At 53.0% G+C, this 15,064-nt stretch overlaps 1 protein-coding gene across 1 annotated transcript in view; it reads left to right on the plus strand.

Moving 5' to 3' along the window:
* The window catches only part of naaladl1 (N-acetylated alpha-linked acidic dipeptidase like 1), a 130,120-nt gene that overhangs the window by 76,004 nt on the left and 39,052 nt on the right, over positions 1 to 15,064 (plus strand). Inside the window, exons 8-12 of the mRNA XM_063036561.1 lie at positions 2,919 to 3,020; positions 5,363 to 5,448; positions 6,303 to 6,422; positions 6,998 to 7,083; positions 12,622 to 12,685. Coding sequence (XP_062892631.1) covers positions 2,919 to 3,020; positions 5,363 to 5,448; positions 6,303 to 6,422; positions 6,998 to 7,083; positions 12,622 to 12,685 — 458 coding nt within the window. The remainder of the gene's footprint in view (positions 1 to 2,918; positions 3,021 to 5,362; positions 5,449 to 6,302; positions 6,423 to 6,997; positions 7,084 to 12,621; positions 12,686 to 15,064) is intronic.

Below are 15,064 nucleotides of genomic sequence, written 5' to 3' on the forward strand. Positions count from 1 at the left end.
GACATCACGACCCAAACAGAGAGTATAGACCATTACAGCACATTTCAGGCCCTTCGGCCCACAGGTCTGTGCTGTCCTTGGTGTAAGGATATGTGACTAGCATGAGATCTTAACACAGAGGAACAGAATTCGACCATCGAGTTTGCTCTGCCATTTCATTATGGCGGACCCATTTCCCTCTCAACCCCGTTCTCCTGTCTTCTCCCCATTAGCATTCACGTCCTGACTAATCAAGAACCTATCAACCTGCACATTAAATATGTCCAATGACTTGGCCTCCTCAGTCACCTGTGACAATGAATTCCAGATTCACCACCCTCTGGCTAAAGAAGTTTCTCCTCATCTCTGTTCTAAATGGACATCTCTCCATTCTTTGGCTGTGCCCTCTGGTCCTAGACTCCCCCACTATAGGAAACATCCTCTCCACATCCACTCTATCTGTGTCCTCTGGTCCCAGACTCCCCCACTATAGGAAACATCCTCTCCACATCCACTCTATCTGTGTCCTCTGGCCCTAGACTCCCCCACTATAGGAAACATCCTCTCCACATCCACTCTATCTGTGTCCTCTGGCCCTAGACTCCCCCACTATAGGAAACATCCTCTCTACATCCACTCTATCTGTGTCCTCTGGTCCTAGACTCCCCCACTATAGGAAACATCCTCCCTACATCCACTCTATCTGTGTCCTCTGGTCCTAGACTCCCCCACTATAGGAAACATCCTCTCCACAACCACTCTATCTGTGTCCTCTGGTCCTAGACTCCCCCATTACAGGAAACGTCCTCTCCACATCCACTCTATCTGTGTCCTCTGGTCCTAGACTCCCCCACTACAGGAAACATCCTCTCCACATCCATTCTATCTGTGTCCTCTGGTCCCAGACTCCCCCACTATAGGAAACATCCTCTCCACATCCACTCTATCTGTGTCCTCTGGCCCTAGACTCCCCCACTATAGGAAACATCCTCTCCACATCCACTCTATCTGTGTCCTCTGGTCCTAGACTCCCCCACTATAGGAAACATCCTCTCCACATCCACTGTATCTGTATGCTCTGGTCCTAGACTCCCCCACTATAAGAAACATCCTCTCCACATCCACTCTGTCTGTGCCCTCTGGTCCTAGACTCCCCCACTATAGGAAACATCCTCTCCACATCCACTCCATCTGTGTCCTCTGGTCCTAGACTCCCCCACTAGAAGAAACATCCTCTCCACATCCACTCTATCTGTGTCCTCTGGTCCTCGACTCCCCCACTAGAAGAAACATCCTCTCCACATCCACTCTATCTGTGTCCTCTGGTCCTAGACTCCCCCACTGTAGGAAACATCCTCTCCACATCCACTCTATCTGTGTCCTCTGGTCCTAGACTCCCCCACTAGAAGAAACATCCTCTCCACATCCACTCTATCTGTGTCCTCTGGTCCTAGACTCCCCGACTATAGGAAACATCCTCTCCACATCCACTCTGTCTGTGTCCTCTGGTCCTAGACTCCCCCACTGTAGGAAACATCCTCTCCACATCCACTCTATCTGTGTCCTCTGGTCCTAGACTCCCCCACTAGAAGAAACATCCTCTCCACATCCACTCTGTCTGTGTCCTCTGGTCCTAGACTCCCCCATTATAGGAAACATCCTCTCCACATCCACTCTACCTGGAGGAACTTAGCAGCTCAGGCAAAATCTGTGGATGGATACAGACAGTCAATGTTTCAGGTTGAAATCCTTCACCTGCACAGAGATAGACAGTATAAAGAGGTGAGGGGAGCAAGACCTGGGAGGTGATGGGTGGATCCAGTTGAGGGGGAGTGATGGACAGACGGAGGAGGGGAGAGTGGGAATAGTGACAGAGACGAGGAGGTGACGGGTGGATCAGGTGAGGGGGAGTGATGGACAGACGGAGGAGGGGAGAGTGGGAATAGTGACAGAGACTGGGAGGTGACGGGTGGATCAGGTGAGGGGGAGTGATGGACAGACGGAGGAGGGGAGAGTGGGAATAGTGACAGAGACTGGGAGGTGACGGGTGGTTCCAGGTGAGGGGGAGTGATGGACAGGCGGAGGAGGGGAGAGTGGGAATAGTGACAGAGACTGGGAGGTGACGGGTGGATCAGGTGAGGGGGAGTGATGGACAGACGGAGGAGGGGAGAGTGGGAATAGTGACAGAGACCAGGAGGTGATGGGTGGATCAGGTGAGGGGGACTGATGGACAGACGGAGGAGGGGAGAGTGGGAATAGTGACAGAGACTGGGAGGTGACGGGTGGATCAGGTGAGGGGGAGTGACGGACAGACGGTGGAGGGGAGAGTGGGAATAGTGACAGAGACTGGGAGGTGATGGGTGGATCAGGTGAGGGGGAGTGATGGACAGACGGAGGAGGGGAGAGTGGGAATAGTGACAGAGACTGGGAGGTGACGGGTGGATCAGGTGAGCGGGAGTGATGGACAGACGGAGGAGGGGAGAGTGGGAATAGTGACAGAGACTGGGAGGTGACGGGTGGATCAGGTGAGGGGGAGTGATGGACAGACGGAGGAGGGGAGAGTGGGAATAGTGACAGAGACTGGGAGGTGACGGGTGGATCAGGTGAGGGGGAGTGATGGACAGACGGAGGAGGGGAGAGTGGGAATAGTGACAGAGACTGGGAGGTGACGGGTGGATCAGGTGAGGGGGAGTGATGGACAGACGGAGGAGGGGAGAGTGGGAATAGTGACAGAGACTGACGCTGCTCGACCCGCTCAGCTTCCTGATGTCTGACTTTTTGCGTCACATTCGGGCACCTGCAGTCTCTTGAGTCTCAGCATGGTGTCGGTGGGTCGACGAGCCTGTGTAGGTGCTGTGTTGCTCTCTAACTGTGCTCTGGAGATCTGTGGCTGCCCTACTCTTGCGCCTGATGCTGAGGTCGATTGTGTTTTCTCACAGTGCCCTGGGTGGAGTTGAAGCCCCAAGCCATTGGCAGGGAGGGCTCGGCTGCATGTACCGGCTGGGACCCGGATTCACAAATCAGAGCTCCTTCACAACCAGGTCAGTGTCCTCTTCCTCTCGTTCACCCGACGATGAATCTCAGCTCTCTTGCGGCACACAGGGCAACCATTTGGCCCATTGATCTTGAGCCTGTCCCAAACCGGTGCGATCCCATCTAGTCTGGTGAACCCCTTCTGTGCACTCTCCGAAGCCTCCATATCCGCCCTGTAATGGCCGAGCACAGCCTCTCACCAACACCTAACCGGCTCTGTCACACGATCTCCTGACCCTTACGCTCACTGTCACAGCCAGTCAGAGCAAGCACATCATACTGGCAACAACCTCAAGATGCAAAACTCCAGACTGTCTATTGTCATTCTTCAGCATGCAGGTGTAAAGGAGAACAAAATTACTGTTAGTCTGGAGCATAAAAATACACATGAAGAACAAGAACATGAACAAACACTTCTTGGGCTTCCAGCCGGGTACAAGTGTAGATAATAAACGACGTTTCAATGACAAACTCTGCCATCCTCTTCAGGGATGATGTCTGGCCATGTCAAGTCCAGTGGTATTTATACCTCCATCGTCCATCCCTCCTGATTGGTCAGTCCTCATCCAATCAGGGATGATGCCTGGCCATGTCTAGTCCGGTGGTATTTATACCCCCGTCATCCATCACTCCTGATTGGTCAGTCCTCATCCAATCAGGTTTCCTCTTTCCCATCTTGTTTACAATTGAATCCCAGTTCTTACTTAGAGCAAGACCTTCATCTTTGTTAAAATTATTTTCCTCCAGTTTTATTTCAATGGCTTTCTTCACCAGGGGATCCCAAATGCCATTGGTGTGGTACAGTAGTTTTGTGCTGTCGAAGTCAATCCAATGGCCATTGCGAATGCAGTGCTCTGGTGCTGCCGGTTTCCATGGGTCACCCAAACAGGAGCAAGGAGCACTTGCTATGCTCCTTGATTAATTCACAATGCCTACAGGATTGACTTCAGAGGCCTGTATATAACTCCCATCAGGGTCTTTTGACCCTTGCAGTCCCTTAACTCTACACACAATGATTCTGCATCTTCTGATGCCATATCACCTCTTTTCAAGTGAAACCCCCTATTACTGGGCACCTCTGGAAATGAGGCCCGTTGGTCCCTTGCTAACAGCCACCGGACTCCACGGTGAGAAACCCACCTTTCTCCAGCTTCGTACGTCTTGGGTGTATCGGACTTTGGTCCCTCCAAATCTGTGAGGTTGGGATGCCTCGCCTACCCCAGTTTGGGTGATTGTTGTGTAATTTACTGCCCCGGCAAGAAATAACAGGTTGTGCACTGGATACAATTAATCAGAACTATATTTTAAAATGTTAACTTAAGCAAACAGTTATTAAAGGAAAGATAAAACAGAAAGGGCCCATTATACTTAAACAGTCACATGTGCATGGCGGAGCTCAAATCTTGAACTTCTTTGTAACTCGCGCTGGACTCTCCGTCTGCGCGAAAGCACACACCACCTTCCGAAGGTTGTTCGAAACCGATCTTGAACAAATGGGTTCTCCCATGGGAGTATTGGTCTTGCCTCCTGGAAGCCATTCATCTGCACAAAGCACCCTGCACAACAGGGACGGCATCCTCCATCATCTCCCCTCCTCTTCTCCCAGCTCCCGCCAACAAAGACCTCTCCGCCCAGCGTCCTCTAGAACTGTCTCCCAGCTCCACCATCCCGACTGGCTGACACCCCATTCCTAAGCTGAACACCAAATCCTCTTATCTCAGCTCAGACCCAAACAGGCTGCTCTTACAGAACGGCTGAAATGAAATACTGACTGCACGGCAATAAAAATCATAACTGGGGCTTTACATAAGGATTTGATTTCATTTTTTTACCAACAGAGTCACCCCACCCCCTCTGCTTATCGGCCTGTCCTTTTGATACAAGCTGTGTCCTTGGATGTTAAGCTCCCAACTTGATCTTCTTTTAGCCACGACTCGGTGATATCCACAACATCACACATGCCAATCTATAACCATGCTACAAGTTCATCTACCTTATTTCATATACTGTGTGCATCCAAATATAACGGCTTCGTCACCCGTTATGGCTTTGGCCGCTGACTACAATCCTTCTCGACACTGCCTCTGCTTGAAAACCAGCAGCCCCATCCTGGGCCCATCACTCAGTTCCCCGTCCCCCTGCCACACTAGTTCAGCCCCTCCCCTACAGCTCCAGCTAACCTGCCCAGACGGACACTGGCCCCTCGGGTCCAGGCGTAATGGGGATTCAAGCGCAATGCCTCGCACTCGCTCGGGTCAAGCACCGCGGCCTCCCCCTGCAATTACCCAACTCTACCGTTAGCGCGGAGGGAGAACCAGCAGGTGTTGACGGGTGGGCTTCTCTCCCACAGCGATGTGCACGTCAGCGTCTTCAACAAGCGGGAGGTGAAGCCGTCAGACAACGTGATCGGAATTATCCGCGGGAACGTGGAGCCAGGTGGGTTTGTTCAGTTCCCGGAGGTGGGCCGGGGGGGCGGCGGTCGATCCGATCGGAGTCCTGGAGAGGTATGGGTTTCAGGGGGGTGGGAACAGACAGGGAGTGAGGCAGCTACCCAGGGGGAGGGGTCTGGTGCCCTCGGTGCTGACGACAATGTCTTCTCCAAGGAGTAAATCCTTCTCGTGGTGCAGAGGCTTGTGAGTTCCTGGTGTGGATGTTTGATGAAGGGATGGTGTGGGATGTCCTCGTGCCCTGTGGAGCTGTGAGAAGGTGCCCTGGCAGATGGTGGGGATGTTTGATGAAAGGATGGTGTGGGATGTCCTTGTGCCCAGTGGAGATGTGAGAAGGTGCCCTGGCCCAGATGGTGAGGATGTTTGATAAAGGGATGGTGTGGGACTTCCTCGTGCCCTGGCCCAGATGGTGAGGATGTTTGATGAAGGGATGGTGTGGGACTTCCTCGTGCCCGATGGAGATGAGAGAAGGTGCCCTGGCCCAGATGGTGAGGATGTTTGATAACTGGTTTTGCCTTTTTGAGGCAGGAAATCCCCCGGTGGATGTTACCGATGGTGGGGAGGGAGCAGCCCGTGGTGGAGGGGATGCTGGTTTGTGTGGCGGACTGGGCTATGTTCCCAACAAGATGTGGGACGTACCTCGGAGAGGAGGTTTGGGTTTAGGTATCAGAAGCTTAGGATGTGGGCAGCTGAAGGCATGGCCAGCGGTCAGAATGGGGAAGGCTAAGGGGTGGTGTGTGAGGAGCGAAGCTGGGACCGTGTTAATCCCGGTGGACCGTTGAACTGGACCAGCGCAGTCCGTAGCCGGGTCTCGCCGCTGAGGCTCTGTCCTCTCGTTTACAGACCGCTATGTCATTTACGGGAATCACCGGGACAGCTGGGTGCATGGCGCGATCGACCCCAGCAGCGGGACGGCGGTGATGCTGGAGATCAGCAGGGTCCTGGGCAAGATGGTGAAGGATGGTGAGTGATGGCGGAGCATCCGTCCGACCGCAATGCGTGTCCATGCTAATCCCATACACCCCATCACTCTAAACCTCTCCCCTCCACGTACAATATCTCCTAAACCTTGTCATTATACCCCTCTGCGGCTACAGGAAACGCCCAACAGACACAGGAGGCATGTGCTGCTCGTCTGTTACAGGAGAGCCTTGAGACCATAAGACACAGGAGTAGAGTGAGGCCATTCGGCCCCTCACATCTGCTGTCCATTCCATCATGGCTGACGTATTATCCTCCTGAGCCCCATGACCATGATTGTCCTTGGCAAATTTTTCTGCACAAGTGGTTTGCCATCACTGTCTTCTGGGCAGTGTCTTTACAAGACGGGTGACCCCAGTCATTATCAATACCCTTCAGAGATTGTCTGCCTGGTGTCAGTGGTCACATAACCAGGACTTCTGATCTGCACCGGCTGCTCATACGACCATCCACCACCTGATCCCACAGCTTCACGTGACCCTGATCGGGGGCTAAGCAGGTGCTACACCTTGCCCCAGGGTGACCTAGGAGCGCCTGACACCTGCTTTCTGTTGCAGGGATATGGCGCCCGCGTCGCTCGATCATATTCGGCAGCTGGGGCGCGGAGGAGTTTGGGCTCATCGGCTCCACGGAGTGGACGGAGGTAAGGTCCCTGTGAGGATCCGGTAACTCAACATGTTCCCTCGCGCACGGAGGGGTCCACAAACTGAGTACCATTGTATCCTTGCATTTTCATCGCGGCTAACGTGATCGCTAGGGTGTATCGCTAGGGTGCCTAAAACCTTTGCACAGTCCTGTGTTTGTCAACGTGGAGCTGAGAGCAAGTTTGTAGATCTGGTGGGAACAAAGGATGTGGGAATGATGAGGGTGGGGCACTGTGGGAGGGGTGAGGGACAGGTGACAGAGAAGGAGTGTCAGGGGTGGGTACAGACACACCCAGCCCTGAGACACCAGGCAAGGTCATTTGATTCCAAACAATTGGTTTATTGATCATTACAGAATGTCTCTCTGGTGCTTCCCACTCCCTCCCCTCTCCCTTCCCCTTTACCCAACCATGATTCCCCTCTCCCTGCCCCCTTCCCACTCTCAGTCCACAATAGAAACCCATATCAGAATCACTGAGTCATGCAAAAGTACAGCACAGAAACAGGCCCTTCAGCCCATCTAATCCACACAAAACCATTCCCATCCAACTGCCCACTCGCATCAACCTACAGCGGGACCATAGCCTTCCATACCTCTCCCATCCATCCAAACTTCTCTTAAACGTTGAAATCAAAATTACATCAACCACCTATGCTGGCAGCTCGTCCCACACTCTCACCACCCTCTGAGTGAAGAAGTTTCCCCTCATGTTCCCCTTAAACATTTCACCTTTCACTCTTAACCCATGACCTCTGACAGTCGCACCCAACCTCAGTAGAAAAAGCCTGCTTGAATTTACCCTATCTATACCCCTCATAATTTTATCAAATCTCCTCTCGACCTTCTGCAGTCAAGGAATAAAGTCCTAGCCTATTCAATCTTTCCTTATAGCCCAGGTCCTCAAGTCTTTGCAACATTTTTGTAAATTTTCTCTGCACTCTTTCAACATTACTTACATGTTCCCTGTAGGTAGGAATCACTTGTCTGCATTAAGTACCATCTGCCATTTCTCAGCACATTTATCCAGCTGGTCCAGATCCCTCTGCAAGTTTTCCTCGCTGTCCACTATACCCCCGATCTTGGTGTCATCTGAAAATTTGCTGATCCGGTTAACCACATTATCATCCAGATCATTGATATATAGGCATCCGTTAGTCTCGTGAGACCATGGATTTGCGCCTTGGAAGGCTTCCAGGGTGCAGGCCTAGGCAAGGTTGTGTGGAAGACTGGCGTTGCCCATGCTGAAAGTCTCCCCTCTCCATGCCACCGATGTTGTCCAAGGGAAGGGCACCAGGGCCAGTACAGCTTGGCACCGGTGCCATCGCAGAGCAATGTGTGGTTAAGTGCCTTGCTCAAGGACACAACACGCTGCCTCAGCTGAGGCTCGAACTAACGACCTTCAGATCACTAGACTGACGCCTTAACCACTTGGCCATGTGCCAAGGTCATTGATATAGATGGCAAGCAACAACGGACCTGGCACCAATCCCTGTGGCACTCCACTAGCCTCCCGTCAGAGAGGCAGCCATCTTCCACTGCTCTCTGGCTTCTCTCACAAAGCCCATGTCTAATCCAACTCACTACCTCATCCTGAATACCGATCAGGTTTATCATCACTCACCTACGTACATCATGAAATCTGTTTTTTTTTGTGGCAGCAGTACAGTACAATACATAAAATCACTACAGTACCGTGCAAAGATCTTAGGCGCCCGAGCTATAAATATGTGTCCAAGACTTTTGCCCAGTACTGCTGCATGTGTTGTGAGGAAAGGCTGTGTGATCTTGGGCTTTTCTCAGGCGAGCAAAAGAAGATGTGAGATGTGACTTGATCAAGGTGTCCAAGATTAGAAAGGAATAGGCAGAATGGACAGCACATAACCCCAGAGTTTTTCCTTGAGTGTCATTCATGTCTCTAATGTATCTGGTTCTACCACCACCCCCTGACAGTGTGGTACAGACACCCACCAGTCTCCCTGGAAAACTTCTACCTCCCAAACCCTTCCTCTACTCACCTTAACATTAATTCCTCTCTATTTGCCACCCTGGGGAAAAGTTCAAAGTCCACAGTAAATTTATTATCAAAGTACATATATGTCACAATATACAACCCTGAGATTCCTTTCCTTGCGGGCATTCACAGTAAATACAAGGAACACAACGGAATCAGTGAAAGATGGCACCCAACAGGTGCAAAACACAGAAACATAGAAAACCTACAGCACCATACAGGCCCTTCGGCCCACAAAGTTGTGCCGAACATGTCCCAACCTTAGAAATTACTAGGCTTACCCATAGCCCTCTAGTTTTCCAAGCTCCATGTACCTTTCCAAACGACTCTAAAAAGACCCTATCGTATCACCTCCAGCACTGTCACCGGCAGCCCATTCCACGCACTCACCACTCTCTGAGTAAAAAACTTACCCCTGACATCTCCTCTGTACCTACTCCCCAGCACCTTAAACCTGTGCCCTCTTGTGGCAAACATTTCAGCCCTGGGAAAAAGCCTCTGACTATCCACACGATCAATGCCTCTCATCATCTTATACACCTCTATCAGACAACAAACTGTGCAAATACAAAAAAAATAAATGCACAAATAAACAATAAATATCGAGAACATGAGATGAGAGGTCCTTGAAAGTGAGTCCATAGGTTGTGGGAACAGTTCAGTGATGGGACAAGTGAAGTTGAGTGAGGTTATCCCCTCTGGTTCAGGAGCCTGATGGTTGAGGGTAATAACTGTTCCTGAACCTGGTGGTGTGGGACCTGAGGCTCCTGTACCTCCTTCCCGATGGAATCAGTTCAGAGTTGAGGTTATCCTCACTGGTTCAGGAGCCTGATGGTTGAGGGGTAATAGCTGTTCCTGAACCTGGTGGTGTGGGAACTGAGGCTCCTGTACCTCCTTCCCGATGGAATCAGTTCAGAGTTGAGGTTATCCTCACTGGTTCAGGAGCCTGATGGTTGAGGGGTAATAACTGTTCCTGAACCTGGTGGTGTGGGACCTGAGGCTCCTGTACCTCCTTTCTGATGGCAGCAGAGAGAAGAGAGCATGTCCTGGGTGGTGGGGGTCCCTGATGATGGATGCTGATTTTTTATGACAGTGTTTCATGTAGATGTGCTCAATGGTGTGGAGAGATTTACCAGGGATGGACTGAGCTGTATCCACTACTTTTGGTAGGATTTTCCATTCAAGGGCATTCAAAACACTATCCACGCTATCTATGCCTCTTATCATCTTGTACAGCTCTATCAAGACACCTCTCATCCTCCTTCACTCCAAAGAGAAAGGCCAAGCTTGATCAATCTTGCAACATAGGGCATGCTCTCTAATCCAGAGAGCACCCTGGTGAATCTCCTCTGCACCCTCTCTAATCCAGGCAGCATCCTGGTGAATCTCCTCTGCACCCTCTCTAATCCAGGCAGCATCCTGGTGAATCTCCTCTGCGCCCTCTCTAATCCAGGCAGCATCCTGGTGAATCTCCTCTGCACACTTTCTGATCCAGGCAGCATCCTGGTAAATCTCCTCTGCACCCTCTCTAATCCAGGCAGCATCCTGGTGAATCTCCTCTGCGCCCTCTCTAATCCAGGCAGCATCCTGGTGAATCTCCTCTGCACACTTTCTGATCCAGGCAGCATCCTGGTAAATCTCCTCTGCACCCTCTCTAATCCAGGCAGCATCCTGGTAAATCTCCTCTGCACCCTCTCTAATCCAGGCATCGCCATGGTAAATCTCCTCTGCACCCCCTCTAATCCAGATAGCATCGTGGTGAATGTCCTCTGCACCCTCTCTAATCCAGGCAGCGTTCTGGTAAATCTCCTCTGCACCCTCTCTAATCCAGGCAGCGTCCTGGTGAATATCCTCTGCACCCTCTCTAATCCAGGCAGCATCCTGGTAAATCTCCTCTGCACCCTCTCTAATCCAGGCAGCATCCTGGTAAATCTCCTCTGCACCCTCTCTAATCCAGGCAGCATCCTGGTGAATCTCCTCTGCACCCTCTCTAATCCAGGCAGCATCCTGGTAAATCTCCTCTGCACCCTCTCTAATCCAGGCAGCCTTCTGGTGAATATCCTCTGCATCCTCTCTAATCCAGGCAGCATTCTGGTAAATCTCCTCTGCGCCCTCTCTAATCCAGGCAGCATCCTGGTAAATCTCCTCTGCACCCTCTCTAATCCAGGCAGCATCCTGGTAAATCTCCTCTGCACCCTCTCTAATCCAGGCAGCATCCTGGTGAATCTCCTCTGCACCCTCTCTAATCCAGGCAGCATCCTGGTAAATCTCCTCTGCACCCTCTCTAATCCAGGCAGCATCCTGGTAAATCTCCTCTGCACCCTCTCTAATCCAGGCAGCATCCTGGTGAATCTCCTCTGCACCCTCTCTAATCGAGGCAGTATCCTGGTAAATCTCCTCTGTACCCTCTCTAATCCAGGCAGCATCCTGGTAAATCTCCTCTGCACCCTCTCTAATCCAGGCAGCATCCTGGTGAATCTCCTCTGCACCCTCTCTAATCCAGGCAGCATCCTGGTAAATCTCCTCTGCACCCTCTCTAATCCAGGCAGCAACCTGGTAAATCTCCTCTGCACCCTCTCTAATCCAGGCAGCATCCTGGTGAATCTCCTCTGCACCCTCTCTAATCGAGGCAGTATCCTGGTAAATCTCCTCTGTACCCTCTCTAATCCAGGCAGCATCCTGGTAAATCTCCTCTGCACCCTCTCTAATCCAGGCAGCATTCTGGTGAATCTCCTCTGCACCCTCTCTAATCCAGGCAGCATCCTGGTAAATCTCCTCTGCACCCTCTCCAATCCAGGCAGCAACCTGGTAAATCTCCTCTGCACCCTCTCTAATCGAGGCAGTATCCTGGTAAATCTCCTCTGCACCCTCTCTAATCCAGGCAGCATCCTGGTAAATCTCCTCTGCACCCTCTCTAATCCAGGCAGTGTCCTGGTAAATCTCCTCTGCACCCGCTTTAAAGCTTCCACATCCACCAGAAATGAACACAATATTCCAAGTGTGGTCGGACCTGGGTTTACAGAGCTGCGACATGATGTTGTAGATCTTGAACTCAACCCACTGACTGATGAAGGCCAAAACCCCATTTGCCCTTTTAACCACCCTCTCAACTTGCATGGCAACTTTGAAGGATCTGTAGAATTAGCTGGTGTGTGCAGCTGTGGTTTTGACTCTGGGGGGGAGGGGGCAGGGGCTGGAGGTATATTACGTGAGGGAGCATGGAGGTGTTCACGTGGGGCTGTTGGTGGTGCTGTGGATGGGTATGTGGAGTTGTTGTTGGGGTTGAGGGTGGGTAGTGTGTGTCTGTTTGTGGGTTTGTGTGTAGATGCAGGTGAGGTGGGGAGAAGTATTTTTGGGAATGTGGATAACTCTGTGGAGTTGTGGGTGGGACAGTGTGTGTGTGTGTGTGTGTGTGTGTGTGTGTGTGTGTGCGCACGCAGATGTAAGTGAGGGGGTAGAAGTGTTTTGGAGGGTATAGGGTTTCCTCATTTGAACTGACATCAGTTTGACGTCTCCCCATCACAGGAGTTCTACCGGATCCTCACCCAGAGGGCAGTGGCCTACATCAATGTCGACATCGCTGTGTTCGGTGAGGAGATGCAATAAGCTCGCTGTGTTCTGCTGGCCAACACCTCTCCAACTCCTGCCCCGCACTGTACATCAGTCCCCTCCACCTCCTGCCCCATACAGTACCTCAGTCCCCTCCACCTCCTGCCCCGTACTGTACCTCAGTCCTCTCCACCTCCTGACCCATACTGTACCTCAGTCCCCTCCACCTCCTGCCCCATACTGTACCTCAGTGCCCTCCACCTCCTGCCCCATACTGTACCTCAGTCCCCTCCACCTCCTGCCCCATACTGTACCTCAGTCCCCTCCACCTCCTGCCCCATACTGTACCTCAGTCCCCTCCACCTCCTGCCCCATACTGTACCTCAGTCCCCTCCACCTCCTGCCCCATACTGTACCTCAGTCCCCTCCACCTCCTGCCCCGCACTGTACATCAGTCCCCTCCACCTCCTGCCCCATACTGTACCTCAGTCCCCTCCACCTCCTGCCCCATACTGTACCTCAGTCCCCTCCACCTCCTGCCCCATACTGTACCTCAGTCCCCTCCACCTCCTGCCCCATACTGTACCTCAGTCCCCTCCACCTCCTGCCCCATACTGTACCTCAGTGCCCTCCACCTCCTGCCCCATACTGTACCTCAGTCCCCTCCACCTCCTGCCCCATACTGTACCTCAGTCCCCTCCACCTCCTGCCCCATACTGTACCTCAGTCCCCTCCACCTCCTGCCCCATACTGTACCTCAGTGCCCTCCACCTCCTGCCCCATACTGTATCTCAGTCCCCTCCACCTCCTGCCCCATCATTTACCTCAGTCCCCTCCACCTCCTGCCCCATACTGTACCTCAGTCCCCTCCACCTCCTGCCCCATACTGTACCTCAGTGTCCTCCACCTCCTGCCCCATACTGTATCTCAGTCTCCTCCACCTCCTGCCCCATACTGTACCTCAGTCCCCTCCACCTCCTGCCCCATACTGTACCTCTGTCTCCTCCACCTCCTGCCCCATACTGTAACTCAGTCCCCTCCACCTCCTGCCCCACACTGTACCTCAGTGTCCTCCACCTCCTGCCCCATCATTTACCTCAGTCCCCTCCACCTCCTGCCCCATACTGTACCTCAGTCCCCTCCACCTCCTACCCCATACTGTACCTCAATCCCTTCCACCTCCTGCCCCATACTGTACCTCAGTCCCCTCCACCTCCTGCCCCATCATTTACCTCAGTGTCCTCCACCTCCTGCCCCGTACAGTACCTCAGTCCCCTCCACCTCCTGACCAATACTGTACCTCAGTCCCCTCCACCTCCTGCCCCATACTGTACCTCAGTCCCCTCCACCTCCTGCCCCATACTGTACCTCAGTCCCCTCCACCTCCTGCCCCATACTGTACCTCAGTCCCCTCCACCTCCTGCCCCATACTGTACCTCAGTGTCCTCCACCTCCTGCCCCATACTGTACCTCAGTGTCCTCCACCTCCTGCCCCATACTATACCTCAGTGTCCTCCAACTCCTGCCCCATACTGTACCTCAGTCCCCTCCACCTCCTGCCCCATACTGTACCTCAGTCCCCTCCACCTCCTGACCCATAATGTATCTCAGTCCCCTCCACCTCCTGCCCCATACTGTACCTCAGTCCCCTCCACCTCCTGCCCCATACTATACCTCAGTCCCCTCCACCTCCTGCCCCATACTGTACCTCAGTCCCCTCCACCTCCTGCCCCATACTGTACCTCAGTCCCCTCCACCTCCTGCCCCATACTATACCTCAGTCTCCTCCACCTCCTGCCCCATACTGTACCTCAGTCCCCTCCACCTCCTGCCCCATACTATACCTCAGTCTCCTCCACCTCCTGCCCCATACTGTACCTCAGTGTCCTCCACCTCCTGCCCCATACTGTACCTCAGCTCCACCTCCTGCCCTCCACCTCCTGCCCCATACTGTACCTCAGTGTCCTCCACCTCCTGCCCCATACTGTACCTCAGTCCCCTCCACCTCCTGCCCCATACTGTAACTCAGTCCGCTCCACCTCCTGCCCCATACTGTACCTCAGTCCCCTCCACCTCCTGCCCCATACTGTACCTCAGTCCCCTCCACCTCCTGCCCCATACTGTAACTCAGCCCCCTCCACCTCCTGCCCCATACAGTACCTCAGTCTCCTCCACCTCCTGCCCCATACTGTACCTCAGTCCCCTCCACCTCCTGCCCCATACTATACCTCAGTCTCCTCCACCTCCTGCCCCATACTGTACCTCAGTGTCCTCCACCTCCTGCCCCATATTGTACCTCAGTGTCCTCCACCTCCTGCCCCATACTGTACCTCAGTGTCCTCCACCTCCTGCCCCATACTGTACCTCAGTCCCCTCCACCTCCTGCCCCATACTGTAACTCAGTCCGCTCCACCTCCTG

The sequence above is a fragment of the Mobula hypostoma genome, chromosome 30 (genome assembly GCF_963921235.1).
Source record: "Mobula hypostoma chromosome 30, sMobHyp1.1, whole genome shotgun sequence".
Taxonomy (NCBI): Eukaryota; Metazoa; Chordata; class Chondrichthyes; order Myliobatiformes; family Myliobatidae; genus Mobula; species Mobula hypostoma.